Source organism: Polypterus senegalus, chromosome 12 (assembly GCF_016835505.1).
Source record: "Polypterus senegalus isolate Bchr_013 chromosome 12, ASM1683550v1, whole genome shotgun sequence".
NCBI classification, from domain to species: Eukaryota; Metazoa; Chordata; class Cladistia; order Polypteriformes; family Polypteridae; genus Polypterus; species Polypterus senegalus.
Genome location: NC_053165.1, coordinates 35390714 through 35411267, shown reverse-complemented (window position 1 = coordinate 35411267; position 20554 = coordinate 35390714). Strand labels below are relative to the sequence as shown.

The 20554-nt window shown below is 37.8% G+C and overlaps 1 protein-coding gene across 1 annotated transcript in view; it reads left to right on the top strand.

The window, feature by feature from the left end:
- The window catches only part of LOC120540226 (forkhead box protein P1-like), a 526994-nt gene extending 512371 nt beyond the window's left edge, over positions 1–14623 (top strand). The window contains exon 16 of the mRNA XM_039770790.1: positions 13909–14623. Coding sequence (XP_039626724.1) covers positions 13909–14047 — 139 coding nt within the window. The 3' untranslated portion in view covers positions 14048–14623. The remainder of the gene's footprint in view (positions 1–13908) is intronic.
- Positions 14624–20554: the final 5931 nt, after the last annotated feature.

The window sequence follows — 20554 nt, the reverse complement described above, 5'->3', positions numbered from 1 at the left end:
AAAATGAAGGCACCTGTCATAGGATGCATACATTTCATAGTTTATATTTATATTTTCATAAATTATATTTCATAATGTACATTTTTCACATATATTTTTCATAAATCATATTTTGGGGCATGGCTTAAGGCCATCAATCATTCATATCACCCACTTTGACAGTTTCTATCTGATACTACTACTTTTGCATGCCACCCAGTTCCCCCATTTCTACTCACATGGGGTCAGAGGCAACCCATATGCTACTCTCCCCAGCTCGTCTCCATTAGCTACGCACCAGGGATGATGGATTATAGCTGCTGGGAGAAATGTGCTCTGTAAGTGAATTAGGATGTGCATGTTCTCCCCATGTATTTCCAGTTTGATTGGTATCAGTGAATGGAAGTGAGTTTACTCACTCATTAGAACACTCTAGATGAGAACAGGCTATTCAGCCCAACAAAGCTCGCCAGTCCTATCCACTTCTTCCAAAAAAACATCAAGTCGAGTTTTGAAAGCCCCTAACGTCTTACTGTCTACCACACGACTTGGTAGCTTATTCCAAGTCTCTATCATTCTTTGTGTAAAGATAATCTTCTAAATGTTTATGCGAAATTTACCCTTAACAAGTTTCCAACTGTGTCCCCATGTTCTTGATGAACTCATTTTAAAATAACAGTCTCGATCCACTGTATTAATTCCCTTCATAATTTTAAACACTTCAATCATGTCACCTCTTAATCTTCTTTTGCTTAAACTGAATAGCCTCAGCTCTTTTAATCTTTCCTTGTAATTCAACCCCTGGAGCCCTGGAATCGGCCTAGTCACTCTTCCCTGGACCTTTTCTAGTGCTGCTATGTCCTTTTTGTAGCACGGAGACCAAAACTGCACACAAGATGAGGCCTCACCAGTGCATTATGAAGGCTGAGCATAACCTCCTTGGACTTGTACTCCACACACCGTGCTATATAACCTAACATTCTGCTAACCTTCTTAATGGCTTCTGAACACTGTCGGGAAATCAGTAGCTTAGAGTCCACTATGACTCCTAAATCCTTCTCATAAGTTAAGATTTTCCGACCGCCCATTGTGTATTCAAACCTAACATTTTTACTTCCTATGTGTAATAGTTTACATTTACTGACATTAAATTTCATCTGCCACAAATCTGCCCAAGCCTTATGCTATCCAAGTCCTTCTGCAATAATATAACGGATTCCAAATTATCTGCTAATCCATCTTTTTTGTTATCATCTGCAATCTTTACCAGCTTGTTACTTATATTCCTACCTAAATCATTTATATATATTAAAAATAGCAGCTGCCCTAGCACTGACCCCTGTGGAACACCACTCTTAATATTGGACAATTCTGATGAGGTTCCTCACACCATCACCCTCTGCTTCCTGTGTCTGAGCCAATTCTGCACCCATCTAAAATCACCACCCTGAACTCCCACTTCTTTTAATTTGATGCCCAACTTCTCATATGGCACCTTATCAAATACTTTCTGAAAGTCAAGATAAATAATATCATATGCTCCACTATAACCATGTTCTTTTGTTGCCTCCTCATAGAATTCCAGCATGTTAGTAAAACACAACCTCCCTCTTCTGAACCCATGCTGACTGTTCAGAATAACTCCTGTCCTTGCCAGGTGTTGCTTAATCTTATCCTTAATAATTCCTTCCATATTATGTTCCTGTGATATGTGTTAAGCTTACTGGCCTATAGTTGCTTAGATCTGCCCTGTCAGCCTTTTTATATAATGGGATGATATTTGCCATAAACACATTCAAACACATTGTGCTAAGTTCTTTTATTATCATACCCTCTGAAGAACAAGTCATAGTACAATTAAAAGTTAAATAACTAGTTTGTGTCGCTTCAATCTAATCTATTGCACACTCTGCCTTTTTCAATTTTTTATCATACATCTGAAGGTAGTTTGGCTTTTTCAAAAATCTAGACTTTTATTGAATATATTGTACAATGCAGTGTAATCCGTTTACCTGTTATTCTACAAAGGACAATGGAACTCTTGTGTGGTCTTTTCACTTAGAATTAGAATTAGAATTAGAACAATCTAGACGAGAACAGGCCATTCAGCCCAACAAAGCTCGCCAGTCCTATCCACTTGCTTCCTCCAAGAAAACATCAAGTCGAGTTTTGAAAGTCCCTAACGTCTTACTGTCTACCACACTACTTGGTAACTTATTCCAAGTGTCTATCGTTCTTTGTGTAAAGAAAAACTTCCTAATGTTTGTGCGAAATTTACCCTTAACAAGTTTCCAACTGTGTCCCCGTGTTCTTGATGAGCTCATTTTAAAATACAAGTCTCGATCCACTGTACTAATTCCCTTCATAATTTTAAACACTTCAATCATGTCACCTCTTAATCTTCTTTTGCTTAAACTGTAAAGGCTCAGCTCTTTTAATCTTTCCTCATAATTCAACCCCTGTAGACCTGGAATCAGCCTAGTCGCTCTTCTCTGGACCTTTTCTAGTGCTGCTATGTCCTTTTGTAGCCTGGAGACCAAAACTGCACACAGTACTCAAGATGAGGCCTCACCAGTGCATTATAAAGGTTGAGCATAACCTCCTTGGACTTGTACTCCACAGATCGTGCTATATAACCTAACATTCTGTTAGCCTTCTTAATGGCTTCTGAACACTGTTTGGAAGTTGATAGCTTGGAGTCCACTATGACTCCTAAATCCTTCTCATAAGGTGTACTCTCGATTTTTCGACCGCCCATTGTGTATTCAAACCTAATATTTTTACTTCCTATGTGTAATACTTTACATTTACTGACATTAAATTTCATCTGCCACAAATCTGCCCAAGCCTGTATGCTATCCAAGTCCTTCTGTAATGATATAACGGATTCCAAATTATCTGCTAATCCACCTATCTTGGTATCATCTGCAAACTTAACCAGCTTGTTACTTATATTCCTATCTAAATCATTTATATATATTAAAAATAGCAGCGGCCCTAGCACTGACCCCTGTGGAACACCACTCTTAACATCGCCAGTTCTGATGAGGTTCCTCGCACCATCACCCTCTGCTTCCTGTGTCTGAGCCAATTCTGCACCCATCTAAAAACATCACCCTGAATTCCCACTTCTTTTAACTTGATGCCCAACCTCTCATGTGGCACCTTATCAAATGCTTTCTGAAAGTCCAGATAAATAATATCATAAGCTCCACTTTGATCGTATCCTTTTGTTGCCTCCTCATAGAATTCCAACATGTTAGTAAAACACGACCTCCCCCTTCTGAACCCATGCTGACTGTTCAGAATAACTCCTGTCCTTGTCATGTGTTGCTCAATCTTATCCTTAATAATTCCTTCCATTAATTTTCCTGTGATGCTTGTTAAGCTTACTGGCCTATAGTTGCTTGGATCTGCCCTGTCACCCTTTTTATATAATGGGATGATATTTGCCATTTTCCAGTCCTTTGGAATCTCTCCAGTGCACAGTGACTTCCTAAAAATATGTGTCAAGGGTTTATATATGTACTCACTAGCCTCCTTAAGAACACGAGGATAAATATTATCTGGGCCTGGTGATTTGTTTGATTTCATCTTATTTAATCTGAGCAGCACTTCTCCCTCTACAATTTCCAAATCCCTCAGTACCTCCTTAGTAGTTGTGTTTACCTCTGGCAGGTTATCCACTTGCTCACTTGTAAACACCTCAGAAAAATGTAAGTTTAGGGCATCTGCTATTTCATTGTCTGTATCTTTTAATTCCCTTTACTATTCCTGATGAACTTGACCTCCTCCTTAACTGTTCTTTTACTACTAAAATACTGAAAGAATCTCTTGGGGTCTTCTTTCGCCTTATCTGCTATATTCCTCTCCAACTGTCTTTTAGCCTCTCTGATATCCTTCTTAATGGTTGCCCTCATTTTCTCATACGCTACGGTTCTCTTTGCAGTCATTAGTCTTATATGCCTTATACAGCAGTTTTTCCTTTGCAACTTCTTTTTAAATCTTTATTAATCCATCGTGGAGATTTTTTAGTTTCCTATTACTTCCAAATTTAGGTATGTATCTGTCCTGCATTACATGTAAAACATTTTAAACCTGTTCCACTGCTCCTCGACTGTCTCCACATTTAAAAGCTTATCCCAGTCTATCCTACTTAGACTTTGTCGCATCTGCTCAAAATTAGCCCTACTAAAGTTCAACTTAACAATTTTAGTCTTTGCATCTGTACTCTTACAAAATACTGAGAATTGTATTACATTATGGTCACTTGACCCTAGTGGTTCAATCACCTCTACACCCTCAATTCTATCCTGATTATTACAGAATACTAAATCCAGATAGGCTTCACCCCTTGTTGGTGCTTTAACATGCTGTGTTAAAAACAGTCGCTGATTACTTCTAAAACTCCTGCTCTTGTGCTCCTCCATCTGTAAGGTTATCCCAGTTAATATTTGGATAATTAAAGTCCCCATGACTATAATATCCCCTGTAAACTTGCCTTTTGATATTACTAAAAGATGTGTGTTGAAATTACTGTCTGAATTGGGTGGTCTATAACACACTCCTAAAATGAGACCTTTTCCCTAATATTTTCCAGGCGAAGCCACATGTCCTCACTAAGATGGGGCTCATCATCCAACTGAAGATGACTTACATTTAATTCCTGTTTGGCATAAACAGCAACCCCACCTCCTTTTCTGTTCTGTCTATCCTTCCTAAAAATGTGTATCCCTCTATGTTACACTCATCCCCATCTTTGTTATTTAGCCAGGTTTCCGTTATTGCTATAATATCATAATTGTGCTCTGCTACATACAACTCCAACTCACTTACCTTATTTTTGATACTTCTAGCATTAAGGCAAGCTATTTTTAATGTGTTAATCCTTCTATCTTTACGTGTTTGCTTAAAATTTACATTACTATGCATTTTTATTTCTACACCATTGTTTGTTCTTCCATGTATAGATCTAAATCTGGCCTGTCCTAAACTCCCTGCCCCCATTCCCTAGTTTAAACAATCCTCGACTAGCCTACACATACGCCTCCCCAATACATTGGTGCCCCTCCGGTTCAGATGTAACCCGTCACGGCGGAACAGGTCCCATCTGTTCCAAAAGGAGTCCCAATGCCCCATAAACCTATACCCTTCTACCCTGCACCAAGATTTGAGCCACGCGTTAAGCCTTCTAATCTCCTCAATCTTACCTGGACTGGCGCGTGGCACAGGCAGAACTTCGGAGAAGACTACCTTGTCAGTTCTGCTCCTCAGCTTGGTACCTAACTCTTTGAATTTGGATCGCAGAACTGACAGACTACCCTTATGTATGTCATTTGTTCCAACGTGGACAATGACAACTGGATCCACCCCCGCTCTGGCCAAGAGCCTATCCACCCTTCCAGGGAGGTCTCCCACCTGTGCTCCCGGAAGGCAACACACCGTACGAGACTCTCTCTCTGGAGCACACCTGCGCTTCAATCCCCCTAATGATTGAGTCCCCAACTATCACTACCTCTCTTTTTGGGAACTGGTTTTGAGGTGGCCCGTTGGGGCTCCTCAACCCTGCCTACCACCTCAGAATTATCAGAGTCACCGTCCAGCTCCGCCAGGACATGATAACGGTTAGACACTTCTAATTCTGGGGTTGATGCCCCCGGACAGTGTGCACCCTTTACCTTACGCCTTGAACCGCCGCTCAAGGACACGCCCAGCTGTCTTCATTTTTCGCAGTTCGCAGGTATACCAAGGTGCTGAGCACTAGAATGAGACGGACCTGGAATTTAAGGGGGCGTGGAAGTTCTGGAGACTGCTCAGGGACTGGTTGTAAAAGTCCACAAGGTCAGCAACAGAGAGGGTAGGGTCAGAGGAGAGAAGTTTAAGGTCCAGGGCCAAGGCATCCACATTGATGTTCTTCAGATTTCTGAAATGGATCTGTCGTTTTAGTTCGGTATGGGGGGAAAGAAAGGGCAGCTCCATTGACACTACTTTGTGGTCTGAAATACCAGGATTATATACCTGTAGGTTACTGATTAAGGCAGAATTTGAAATGACCAGGGGCCTCATGTATAACGCCGTGCGTAGAATTCGCACTATAACATGGCGTAAGCACAAAAGCTGAAATGGGCTTACGCACAGAAAATTCCAGATGCAGGAATCTGTGCGTACTCCAACTTCCACACTCTTTCGCTACATAAATCCCAGTCAGCGTGGAAATTAACGCACGTGCACGCACTTACTGCCCCACCCCAACTCCTCCCAGAATTAGGCCTCTTTGAATATGCAAATCAATATAAATAGCCCCTAACCTTCAGCGCTTCAGCAAGACAATGGCGAAAGCACGTGAAAAAAACAAAAAAAAAAACTTCAGCGAATGTGAAATGAAGGTCCTGCTAGCTGAAATAGAGGCCAGGAAAAATTTTTTATTTGGCAACCTAGGAAGTGGCATTAGCAACAAAAGGAAAGTGATGGAGTGGCATAGCGTGGCGGACACAGTCAAGAGTGCTGAGGCAGAAGATCGTACTGTGAGCGAATTATAAAAGAAGTGGTCAGACATCAAAGTTGCCGTGAAAAGGAGAGTGGCAGCTCATCTTCTGCATGTTAGCTCCACTGGAGGAGGTACTGAACTCCCGGAGCTCACACCATTTGAACAGCGAGTTGCAGCAATAATTGGCGACACACTCATTGTTGGCATTCTACCTGCGGGTGAGGGAGATTCTGACATCACCGCAGGTGCCGGTGAGTTTTTATTTCTTTTTTGAGTACCATGATCCATACTCGTGTAAATACTTTGCATGAGTAATAAGACAAAACAATCAGGTATTAATTACTGTTTATTTACTTCTAGACAATAGTACAAAAGCTGACCCAAATGAGGGAAACATGGTTCCGGGCGATGCTGGTGCTGCTTCTGTGCCAACCACATCTTCGGGCGCTGGCTGCTTACACACCCCTGCCTCAGAAACTGGTGGGTGATCATCTGACCGTGTACTGACTGATGCAGTCCTAGAATCACAAAATTCATTGGTGGATGCAGTGAGAGATGTGGCCAGTGCACAACGGGATATAGCCAATGAACTAAGAAATATCAACGCCATATTGCATGACATTAGCGAAAAATTAACTGATTTGGTGAAAAAATAAATGACGAATCTACTTACCTGTTTTTACATTCTGTTTATTACATTCATTTGACATTGTAATGCTGTCCAGTGTGGCTGATTATTTGGTGGTCCAGGGTCAGGTTCATCATACTGCATCTGTTCAGGTACCGGCAAGTTACGAAGGAGTGCCATATTATGTTGAATGCTACATGCTTGCACGATGCAACAGACTTTCTGTGGACTATAGAGTGTTATCCAGGCAGCGACAACGGCCCTTAAGCTGCCCTATAGTACATTCTACCACCGCCCGAGCCTGTGAGTGAAGGTCAGTATAATGTCGCTCTTGTTCAGTCAGTGGGTTGGCGAGAGAGGTGAGGAGCCACTTCTTCAGCGGGTACCCACAGTCACCTAAGTAGTTGTGTTATATGGTTACATCGTACAGATAACGTACAACTGTAACCAAAATAGTAATAAATGTCTTATCTTAACGAGAAGCCAGCCATCATGCACAGCACCATTTTTAAGTTTGTTCCCCACACTACTATGTCTCAGGATGAATGAATCACGAGTTGAGCCAGGCCATCTCGCAACAACATTAGTGAGGCGCATTTTTGCATCACTGATGACTTGCACATTAATAGAGTGAAAATGCTTTCTATTCACATACACAAATTCATTCTGTGAAGGTGCCTTTATAGCAATGTGTGTGCAGTCGATCTCTCCGATTACATTGGGAAAACTGTACATTGCTGCAAATTGCGCTTTGATGTTTGCCTTTTCAACCGTAGTGTATGGAAATCTTATATATCTCCTTGACAAGCAGATAATACTATCCCATACAGTTGGCATGGCACGACTCAGTGATGACTGAGAAATACCAGATCGGTCAGCCAATTCACGCTGAAAAGCTCCTGTGGCTAAAAACCCGAGAGTGGACAAAACTTGCAAAGGAGTAGGTAGAGCACAATTCCTCACAGTCTGCCTTTGTAAAACCGGCACCAGTTCAGCACACGGCTCCAAGAGGATCACTCTTGGAAATCTAAACCGACTTAGAAGCCAGTCATCATCATGTGCCAAGAAATCAGTATGATCTCGGAATACGCGTTCTTTTCTAAGCCTTCCATTTGCGAGGTCCTCTAGCAACGCTAAAGCAGCCATGCCAGTGGAATAGTTTGACCATTCTGTGCACCGTTATATTGTTACAGGTTGATTACAATCAGATGCCTTAAATTTATGAACGATATGCGGTTAATTTCAGTGTATTTGATAAAGCCGCCGTCGTGGATGTGGATCTAAGAATAGGTTAACCACACAGGAACAGTAGCACTGCTTTGACGCTGGGTGCCGGCAATCTGCAAAACCGAGCGGAGAACTTGCGTACGACAAGGTATGAGGTACCATGGAAAAGTGCGTGGCTTTACGCCAAGTGTAGGTTTTATATATCGCGATTTCATCGTGGAAAAGTTCTTACGCAACATTTCTGTGTGTACGCACCATTTATACATGAGGCCCCAGGTCAAGTGTTTGGCGCCTGGAATGTGTGGGGACATCAACATGTTGTTGTAGATTGAGAGAATCCAGTAGCTCAAGAAAATCAGCAGTGAGATAACCTGTAGGATTGTCAACATGAATATTTATATCTCCTAGAATTATGATGTTGGCAGAGGTAGCACAGAGTGAGAAAATCAGTCATTTCCGGGATGAAGGCAGAGTTGGGTTTTGGAGGTCGGTAGATAAGGAGAACAGTCATGGGAAAAGGAGGCTTACATTTAAATGCAAGGCACTCGCAGGAAGATGTTGCAGGTATCAAGATACGGGACAACCCCAAATCCTGACGGTGGATGATAGCTAAGCCACCACCACGCCCAGTGCTGCGAGCTGCTTCCAAGTAACCGTAGCCAGGAGGACAGGCTTCATTTAGGGCAGAGTAAACCTCTGACTGGTGCCATGTTTCTGTCAGACACATGAAGTCAAGTATTTTCTCCCTGATGTGTTCTTCAATCAGTGTGGGTTTATTGCAGATGGATTGAGAGTTAAACAGTTGAAATTTGACTAATGACTGTGAGGTAATTCTCTGTACTGGTTGCAAAACATTAAAATCCACCCCACACAGCTTAGAATCGACTCCACAAAATAAATCCAGGCGGGATGTGAGAATCTCGTGGTGTTTCTCTCAATAGCTGTGGTGTTTCCCTTGCTGGAGTGCAGAGATCTCATGATACTTTCAGAGTTGATAGTAGTTGGAACGACAGTGCTCTGATGACGCGTCAAACGTGCGACAGGTGACCAGAAAGATGGAATATTGGGAGCAGAGCACTTTGGCTGGTTATGGAAGATGAACTTTCGACCGGAGCCTCTATGAGTGTATCGAGGACAGCGAAGGAGTCTAAGTTCTTTAATGATGGGGATGTTGATTTCAGGAGTGGTTGTGGGATTAAGTCGGCGGAGTTGTGAGCTGGAATAACTGAGCCCATTGTGACCGAAGAAGAAGGGAGAGATGCTATCCAGACAGCGCCGTAAAATCCAAAGCAGACAATAAAACAGAAAATCCGGGCATCAGGTGAGTAGACAGCAAAAACTTGATAAAATCCGTAAAATCCACGGCAGACGGTAAAACAGTATATCCAGGCAACAAGTGAGTAGTCAGCTAAAACTAATAAAACTTGGTAAAATCCGTAAAAACCCACGGCAGACGATGAAACAGTACAAAAAAGTATGAAACTTTCTAACTAAAAACTAAACTAAAAGTAAAATAATAAATTAGTAATATAAAACTCATAAAACTCAGAGGGAGAAGCGGCGAACATTCAACGCCAGCATCCTTTCCAAAATATACACTGACAGCTGAGCAAGCTACTGTATATAATTAAGTAATAAATTTAATTAATAGGGATTGAGTAATAATAAATAAATAATAATAATAATAATAATAATAAGAAGAAGAAGAAGAAGAAGAAGAAGAAGAAGAAGAATTATAAGAATAGAAGAATATAAGAAATAATAATAAGAATAATAATAAATGAATAATAGGGTTTAAAGAAAAACTGCAACAATTGGCACATGGTTGCCTTCCTCTTAACTAGATAATATAAGGATATTAAAATTCTCTTTCAAAATGAAGTACTACATAATCATTAAATGGAATTAATTGCTCACACTTATTCAGTAATTTTAACTTAATAACTAATAACATAGCAGGAAAGTTTCCACTGATTTGTAAAATGAAGCTAACTACCTGTTCAAATTACAAAACATTATTTGTGCACTGGTGGACCAATGCTTAATAAAGAATACATAAATCCATAGGTACATAAAGAAAAGTGATCTATGTATCCTGACAGAATTAAGTGGGAGCATAAAGTTTAAATTAATAAACTTTCTGTAGTGAAAGATGATCTTTGAAAATAGCATTGTCTTTAATGCCTCAAAAGCATAAATACTGAAGGTGGCATACTTCAGAATTAACATTTTTATACAATCCAATGTGTGTAAAGGGAATTGGTTTATATAGTAAAACATCTCTGTTATTGCACAAATAACATTTTCATCTTATTTTGCACAGTAATTAGACTTCTGAGATTAAAGTGTCATTGCTTACCTATCAGCAACCAAAAGCATAATAAAAAGACTTGTGTTTTTTGTGAACTAAATCATCCTTAAATAATTTGCTGCCACTATCAGTGAAAGTATCAGAAACCAGCAAATACTTTTCTACTCTTCAAAGGTCTCAATTACAGCAAGAAGATAGAAGGCTTTCAGTTTTAACATATACAATAAGAAGCAAAAAGATCTACATGAATAAAGAGGATGGTTGTGAAACTGATAGCAAAATGGATTAAATTAAAAATCGTTATAACAAAAAATTTATTCAAATTGGCTCTATTATTATCCAGATTAAAATGGACCATACTTATGGGTTAGGTGGAAGCCCATGTTTGAAAACTGAGCAGTCTCCCTTGGCTACTGGTGGTGAAAGAATGCATGGACTTAAGTATGGCTACTGCAATGGCCATTCCACAAACTGGTTGGCCAAACCACCAGATCTAAATTGTTATAGCTGTTTCAGGAGCCCCTACACAGAAAACGTATTAAAAAGTTAATCATCTGTACATGATCTGTACATGGCCATCCACCGTGCATAAGATACCATATTGACATTGGCGGGCAAAGGGGCCACCGATTCTTCCTCTGCCCAGGGCCGCCACAAGCCTAGAGCCACCCATGAGTACTGCTGCAATAAATAATTTAATCAAAGGTCGCGCACAATCACTGCGCCGTGAAACCCATGTTTAATAACGTGCTTTAACTCCTATCATCATGAAAATAATATCACGTATACATCTCAGTATTTTAGTTATTCAGAGAGCTGTAATATCACGAATATAATGGATTCTGTGTCCTGTCGGAGGAAGAGAGCCAGTTTAAGAAGCAAGTAGTGATTCACACACATAGAGCACATAGAAGATAACATACAAAACAAAGCATTTAACGTGCCATACTTTAATTACGATGTTATTTGGGAAACTGGTTACTTAAACGATTTTAAGATGAAGTTTATGATGTTCTACTTTAATGACAAAATAAACTACATGATTAAAGTGGAAATTTCGAGATTGAAGTTGACATTTGGTGCTTTTTCCCCACTGTGTGTCTTTTTTTCTCTGTACCCTAATAAGCTTTCATATGACACTCAGATAGTGGGCTACAACTCTCCTTTTCACGGCAATTTTGATATGTGATTTCTTTTTTATTTCCGGCATAATAACTTCCTCGTTTCTTAATGATGTCCTAAAAAAAGTAATAACTGATTATTAATTATCAATTGCCATAAGCAAAACGTTTTAGGAAACAACAACTTTTTAAGATCTCGTTAAGATATCCTATTAAGATATCATTTGATACTTGTATTAATAGCAAGTGATTACCCAAGAAAACGTTTAACATAAGACATATTTTGATTGAGATTAATACTACTACTTAATAATTATCAATGTTTAAGCTAAGGTCGAACCTTCGTATTTTTGTGAAGAAGACTTAACCGACGCGATTTTTTTGTGGGGACCATGTTTGATTTTAAGGGTTTATACTGATTCACATCTTTAGTGTATACAACTGAAAATAACATATGTTTTATTCTACAGACGAAAATCCCCATATTAAAATCACACTTAAGTTTTTCTTTAAAGATTTTAGGAAATCCAAGTTTTAACTGTTTGTCTTATCTCAAGAACTGTGCTGAGGCACGGCCTCAAGTCAAATACAGTCAAACTGCGAAATAAGGCAGCACAGAAGTAAACTCTTTACCATTAACCTGAAAACTGGTCAGCTGAAAGAACAAATGGAATGTCTTTTCTACCTTCAAGTTCTTAGGGAGGTTAGATAGAACATATACTGTATAAACCCTTGACACATACTTTTAAGATGTCACTGCACACTGGGGAAATTCCAAAGTACTGGAAAATGGCACATATCCTTTTATATAAAAAGGGTAATCAGGCAGATCCAAGCAACTATTGGCCAGTAAGCTTAACATGCATCACAGGAAAATTAATGGAAGGAATTATTAAGGATACGATTGAGCAACACATGACAAAAACAGGAGTTTTACTAAACAGTCAGCATGGGTTCAGAAGAGGAAGGTAATGTTTTACTAACATACTGGAATTATATGAGGAAGCAACACATGGGTATGATTAAAGTGAAGCATATGATATTATTTATCATGACTATCAGAAAGTATTTGATAAGGTGCCATATGAGAAGTTGGTCATCAAACTAAAAGAAGTGGGACTTCAGGGTGATATTAGTTGATGGTGGTACAATTGGCTCAGACTCAGGAAGCAGAGAGTTATTGTCATATACCATGTATTTGTGCTCTTTATGATGTTATTTCTGCTACAGCATGTGAATTTCACCAGGAAATCAATAAGATAGATAGATAGAAAGCACTTTGTCCCAAGGGGGAAATTTGGCTTTTCTACAGTAGCTCAATGAATGAACATATACAATAAAAAATAAATAAATATTATATTATGACAAACAACTAGAACCAATCATACAACATCCCCCTCACAAAATACATGCCATAAAAATTAAAAAAAGAAAAATTTAATTAATTATAATTGTAGAATTAATATTAATTATTAAGTAATCCCAAAATAAACTTGAAGTAAAGTGTGCTTTTGTAGTGTTTGAAATAACCATATTAATTACAATATATTTTTCTCAAATGTAATCACTATTTTTCTCTTAATGCCTCTAATGGGTTATTTATGCATGGTTTACATTAGTGCATTATTCATTAATAATAATACTGCTGTAGTTCATGTATGCTTAGCCTTCAAGCTGTGGTTCATATTTTACCTTGTTTACAACTGATAATATTATTATTCTCTTAAGGATTTGGGTTTATCACACTGTTGTGTTCAAAATTCCCCTTTCGACCTTTAATGACAACTTACAAAATTGTATTCATTTGGATTTTAAAACATGTATCATTCCTCCTCTTTAAATGGATTGATGAAACAGGCTCACTAAGGTTTGTTCTTCTGAGAGTTAATTTGTGGCTTTTGCATGATAGAGCATAGCAGAAAATATTACTACTAATGCTAATTATCAACCACAAGGTACCTGACAACCATCCCTTTCCTTCTGTGGAGTCTATTTTAATATACTTTACAAAATGTTATGTTGTTCCATAACTTTAAAAAATTTGCCAACAGAAATGTTACATTAGGGACTTTGAAAATATTTTAAGTACTCCCCTTGAACTGCTATGAAAAAAATACAATCAAAATATATTTGCTAAAATAACTTTATTTTTCAGTCTTCCGATCAGTGTTAAGGAGGAGCCACTGGAAACAGAAGACCAAGAAGGCCCTTTGTCTCTTGTGAGAACAGCCAACAAGAGCCCAGCTTTTAACCACGACAGACATTTTGAAGATCCAATGAATGAGAATATGTAACAAACAAACAAAAAGTCTAATGTAAAAAAAAAAAGAAAAAACTTTAAAATGATCTCTGAAATATTTTGGTAAAATTTCTAAGATCTAGAGAATGGTGAATCCATTTTTGACTGCTATATTTTTGACTCTTAGTACCATGAAATAAAAATAGCCATTTGCATTTTTAATCTATTTGTTTGAGATAATTTCTGCTGACATGCATTGATCATACTTTTATGGTACTGGGGCACTTTCATCTTAAAATGAACAGCTGTATTATTTTTCTGATCCTTTCACACTGTACATACACAAAAAATTACTTGCACTCATGTTAATTAAAATCAAAAACTGTATTAATCTTAGAATGTGCTTCTCAAAAGCAAAAACCAGAAAATTAAAATATTATGCAGGACAGTACTATGTGTGACATATTTTGATTATTATTGCCTGTAACCCTATTATTTCCTTCCACTAATACTAGAAACTGTATTATAAGAGAAACTGTCTAAACTTTTTCAGTCTGATGCTGGCTGCTTATAACTATGCCTATAAATCTGGCCAAATGCGAAGAACTTTTTCCTATTAGATGCTTGTGACTCTTAGGAGCTGATAAGCAGTATTACTACACCTTTTCACTTTCTATATGAACTGGAAGATAAAAGGTTTAGAAATGTTTTATGTATTTTGTTCAGTCTTCCATTATTCTCTTTGAAATCCTACTTTATACCATCATTTACTATTTTACCATAGACATCCAGTCATCTCTTTCAAAATGTGTCCAAATGCACTCTGAAATTATAAAAGCAAAGTTTCATGAACTGTTTGTTCACAATGAATGTTTTATTTACTGATGAATGAATAACAAAGAAATCTCAGCAGAGAATTTACAATTAGGAGGGTTAGCTTTTCATAGTCAGAAAACATATAGTAAGTAGTTTCTATAAACTTACCAAATATTAATAGCATTTCACTTTGTGAAATGTGGATTTGGAATATGGTATACATCAGTTTATAATCTTATTTCACTTTTGTGTCTTCCCAAAACCATGAAAGCCATTAAATAATTTCTTTCTTATCTGCATGTGCTTGATATGTATAATGATATGGCAGCTTTAGTTTAAGTAAAAATTAACACACATTAGAATTAAAATACTGAAAGTTAAATATGACCAAAAAGATCATTCATTTACATTTTAAAATTAATTGTGTCTCCACAATTACTAGATACCATTTAGAGTTGCATGACTTCCAAAATTATTTACTATATATCAGAGTATATGCAAACTTGGTGTAGGCATATTTATAATGGCTAATCTAAAGCAACAAATTAACAAGTTGAAAAAAGTTACACAGCAAAAAAAATTAAGGTAAATAGCGGATTAATAGATTAAAAACAATATTACTTGTACATTTGCATATTAGGTGCTTCTCAGATATTTTGTTAACCAGCTTTCTCTTGTACTATGCCACACTGCACTGGGCTTACAATAAAAAATGTTAAATAAGTGTTCTACTTAATTAATTTACTCTGGGCTATCATAGAGATAAACCTATTTAAATCAAGTGTGTTATGCAGACAAAAAATAGGTAATAATCAAGTTCTTTTGATATAAAACTCATTACCTTGTTTGCACTGGACTAGAAATGATGTTTGCTTTGTATTATAAAGCAATATTTAAATTTATCACAGAACAGTTTAAGCAAGTGTGGTGTAATGTTAAATGTTTTAGAGCAAACAGAGTAAAATATGCAGAACCTATTTGTGAAACTTGGTCAAAAAACACTTTGGGAATACTTTAAATAAGGCAAACAGAACTAATTTAATATGTTTTAGTTAAATTAAATTTTACAGTTTTTAAAATATATTTGATGTACTTTTGTTTTGTGAATACCAAAAAATATTAAAAAACAACAAATTTATGTTTGGATTAGATAAGATGATCAAGGGCTCTTTAATGTGACTATTATTAATTGTGGATAATAAAATTAATGAGAAAACAAGAGTAAACTGGGATTACTGTAAGTAAGCCACTGGAAAAGGAAGTTTCAATTACTGCTATTAAACAAAATTATATGATGTTCCTTACAAATGCAGAAAGAAACTAAAACACAGCTTGACTAAATAATAGTAAGACATTCTTAAATTTGCCTGCATTCAAAAATCGAATGCAATGTTTTTAAAATACATATGTTCTTCAAAAAAGTATTTCTTTCTCTTTGTTTTACCTGGCAAGGCTTTATATTTGTCATTTGATACTGTTGTTTTGTAATAAAGTAAAACACTGCATCCCAGCCATAAGCTGGTAAAAGGTACCAAGTCTATGACTGGCAGAAATGTAAAGCTTTTTGTGCATTTTTTTAAAGGTCAATGTAAACAAACTGCAGAAGGTTAAATATGTATTTCATATTAAATACGGGCAGTTTTTGATGCACAAAGCAGGTGGAGACATGAGGAGCATTTTCCCCCAAAATGTAAATTTAACAATTTAGTCTTTAGTGCAACAATTTAAAGATAAAAGTTTAATAAAATTTCAGCATGTGTAGTTAGACACAATTAAAATAAACAGCATGAAAAAAACTCTTAGTAGGTATACTTCAGTTCAATCTTTAGGAAATGATTAAAAAAATCACTTCAGTTATTATAATTAAAGGTAGTGTACTTTGCATGCTTTAGTCTAGGTTTAGGACCAGCAAAAATGGAAAAAAGGAGTTTACATATTTCAAGGGTTTCACAGTGTTAAAAAGAAAAAAATCAAACTTAAATCTTCAGTAAAGAAAGCATTACTAATTCTTGTTTTATTTTAGTACCATATTGTGATGAATATGTAGATGCCTGTAATTTGTACATTAATTTTATTTATCCATGCAATTGTTTGTTTTTGGTTAAATCACATTTTTAATGCAACTGCTTTGTATTTTATACATTAAAACATATAAAAAAGATGACTGTGTATGATGGAATAGCATAATGTTCTGCATATGTATATTGTCTGGTAACCATTACTTTCAAACAAATGGACATTAACTGGCATGTTACAGGCTTAAAGGGGTGAAACTATTCATTTTTGTAACTGATCTCAAAGGACAAACATTTCCATACAGACAGTTTGTACATATGTGCATCTTGGTATAACAATTATTATAACTTAATTGTGGTCTAAACATTAACCATCCATCCATTATCCAACCCGATAAATCCTAACTACAGGGTCACAGGGGTCTGCTGGAGCCAATCCCCGCCAACATAAGGCACAAGGCAGGAAACAAACCCCGGGCAGGGCACCAGCCCACCACAGGGCACACACACCCACACATCAAGCACACACTAGGAACAATTTAGAATCGCCAATGCACCTAACCTGCATGTCTTTGGTCTGTGGGAGGAAACCAGAGTACCCGCAGAGAACATGCAAACTCCACGCAGGGAGGACCCGGGAAGTGGACCCGTGTATCCTAATTGCAAGGAAGCAGCGCTACCCACTGTGCCACCCTAAGCATTAACCACAGGCCAGTAATTAGATATGCTATATTGTCAACAAAGGCAGCTAAAAAATATTTATAATAACAAATACCACGTGTTAGAATATTAGGTTCTGATCTTTGCATGCCCCTTAAGGCATAGCTACGAAAAGGTTCATTATGCTAAGCTTTTATACCTGATGGCCTGACAGATTCATCACGTTTAATGACTATCCCAAGTGCCAGATGGAGAAGATGCTCAGAGACTGCAAAACCTTCATAGAAAACTTTAATAACTGATATCAGGGAGAGACAGCGCAGAAAGAAAGATCAACAAAAAGGGATTTCCCTGACTGTGTACCCTTTCTCTCACTAAACACAAAAATGAGGCTTTTTATACATTTAAAGCTACACAGGCTTATTATTCTGTCCTGTACAAATGTGTATTGCTTTTCTTACCCTGAAAACTTGGAGCTAGAAAAAAATAAATTCAGTTCTTTAAGATGACAAACAGCTGCATAGTACAGGTGATTACATGTGCAAATGTTTCCTGGACACTTTCTTAATCAGATGATCCCATGTGCGAACAGTGACTGAGAAAAACACAAATAAATCTATGCTGATGTATATTATTACTGTGAAGACTGAGATCTCTTTATTTAACCATCTTTACTACAGCAGAGCATTAAGCAAAGACACACAGACAGATTCAAGTTCATTTCAGTGATACAATGCAGAAAAATCACAGGCAGAGATGTTCACAGCTGCCATTGTGCTTTACTATAAATTCAGCAAGAAAAGCAATTATATTTTGCCAGGGGCAAATGGCAAGGTTTTAAGTGTGTTTACTAATTTTGACCCATACAATCACTTACATATTTGATAAAACTCCTTAATACATGCACATACACATACGTATATTTTTTAATGCAGGGGTTATAAGAACCCTAAAAAATATAATATGTATGTGTTGTGGACCACCAGGCTGGCATCACCACCTGAACCCGACACAGGCAGGCGTGGGACACAAGTTCAAGACACACACATTTTTCATTTTTTACCTCGTAGGAAACACCTTCCACCATTTCCCGCAAATACAGCACAGTTCCCAGCACAATGCACAACACAAATCCTTCCCTCTCTGTTTTTTCTTCCCTTCTCCTTCACTTCTCGGTTAAGCTTCGTCTTCCTTTTCCTGACTCTGGCTGCTCCTGGTGCTTAATGGCCTAGTTTCCAGAACACTTCCGGGTGTGGTAGAGGAACTGCCCAAAGGGCTCAGCAGATCCTGTTGCAGCACCCCATGGCGGCACCCATGGATCCCAACAGGGCTGCACCAAACTCCAACTCCCATGAAGCCCTGCAGGAGTCCGAGGCACCACTGCAACCCAGGGGGGCTGACATCTAGCGTCCTGGGGGAGGTAATGCTTTGGTCATGCTTGCTCCCTTGGTCCTCTTAGTGTGGAGGCGTCTCAGTCGGGCAAGGATCCCGGCCACACGCTACAGTGTTTGCAGTGGATTCAGACTGTAATCAGACCCATTCACTTTTTACATACTTTACAGTGTTATAGAATTAATCTTAAATGGATACATTTGGCATTTGTACCCTTTAATCTTCACTTAATAATTTGTAATGGCAAGGAGAAAGCATGTTTTCAGAAAGGTTTGCAAATTTATTAAAAATCAAAAACTGAAATCTCTTATTCATATAAGTATTCAGACCCTTAATTTAGCACTTTGTTGAAACCCCTTTGGCAGCAATTATAGCTTTAAGTCATCTTGGGTAAGTCTCTAAGAGCCTGCACACCTGAATTTGAGTAGTCTATACAATTCCTTCTGGTATATCCTCCCAAGCTCCCTAAGACTGGATGGAAAGCGTACATAAAACTGCCACATTCAGGTCTCTCTACATATGCTCTATGGGGTTTATGTCTGGGGTTTGGCTGGGCCACTCAAGTATATTCAGAGACTTATCCTGAAGCCACTGCAACATTGATTAAATGTTTTAGGTCACTGTTATGCTGAAAGGTGAACCATCACACCAGTCCAAGGTTGCATGCACTCTGGAGCACATTTTCTTCTAGGATCTCTCTTTATTTGTCTGCATTTATTGTTCATCCAATTCTGACCAGTCTGCCTGTCACTGCTACTGAGAAGCATCCTCATACTGTGATGCTGCCACCACCATGCTTTACTGTATAGATGGCATTAAGCAAGTTATGAACAGTGCCTAATCATCACCAAACATAGTGCATGGAGTTAAGCCCAAAAAGTTTAATTTTGTCTCAGTAGAGACCAGAAACTCTGTTAGAGTGACCATTGGGTTCATGATCACCTACCAGTCCAGTTCTTCTCACCCAGTTACTCAGTTTGGCCAAATAGCCAACTCTAGGAAGGAATAATGTGGGTCCAGACTTCTTCCATTTCACCATTACTGACGCCACTGCTCACCTGGGAGCACTCAAGGCTTTAGAAATGCTTGTGTACCATTTCCTTGTTTTATGCCTCACCACAATATGATCACGGACGTTTTCAGAGAACTCTTGGACTTCATGCCTTGGTTTTTGCCCTGACATACAATGTGAATTGTGGGACCTTATATACACCGGTGTGTTTCTTTCTAAACTCTATCCAATCCATTCAGTTTGCTACAGGAGGCTTCCAATCACATTCTAGAAACATCTCAATTAAAATTAAAGCTAACAAAATGCACCTGACCAAAATCTGGAGTGTCACACCAAAGGGTCTGAATACTTACATAAAGGTTTTTGATTTTTAATAATTTTGCGCCTTTCTGAAAACGTATTCATTTTGTCATTATGGTTAATTAAATATGGGTTGATGGGCAAAACTGGTATATCTCTCCATTTAAAATTAATTCTAAAACACAATAAAGTGTCAGAAAGTGAAGAGACCCTAATACTTTCTGGATCCACTGTACATATTGCATAACTCCAGCTTTGATTACTACTTATTAGTATTACTATGTAACATGAAAGTTTTAACATTTTCTATGCAATTTTCCTTCTGAATATGAATGGTTGTAGAAGCATCACCAATGGCATTAATCTC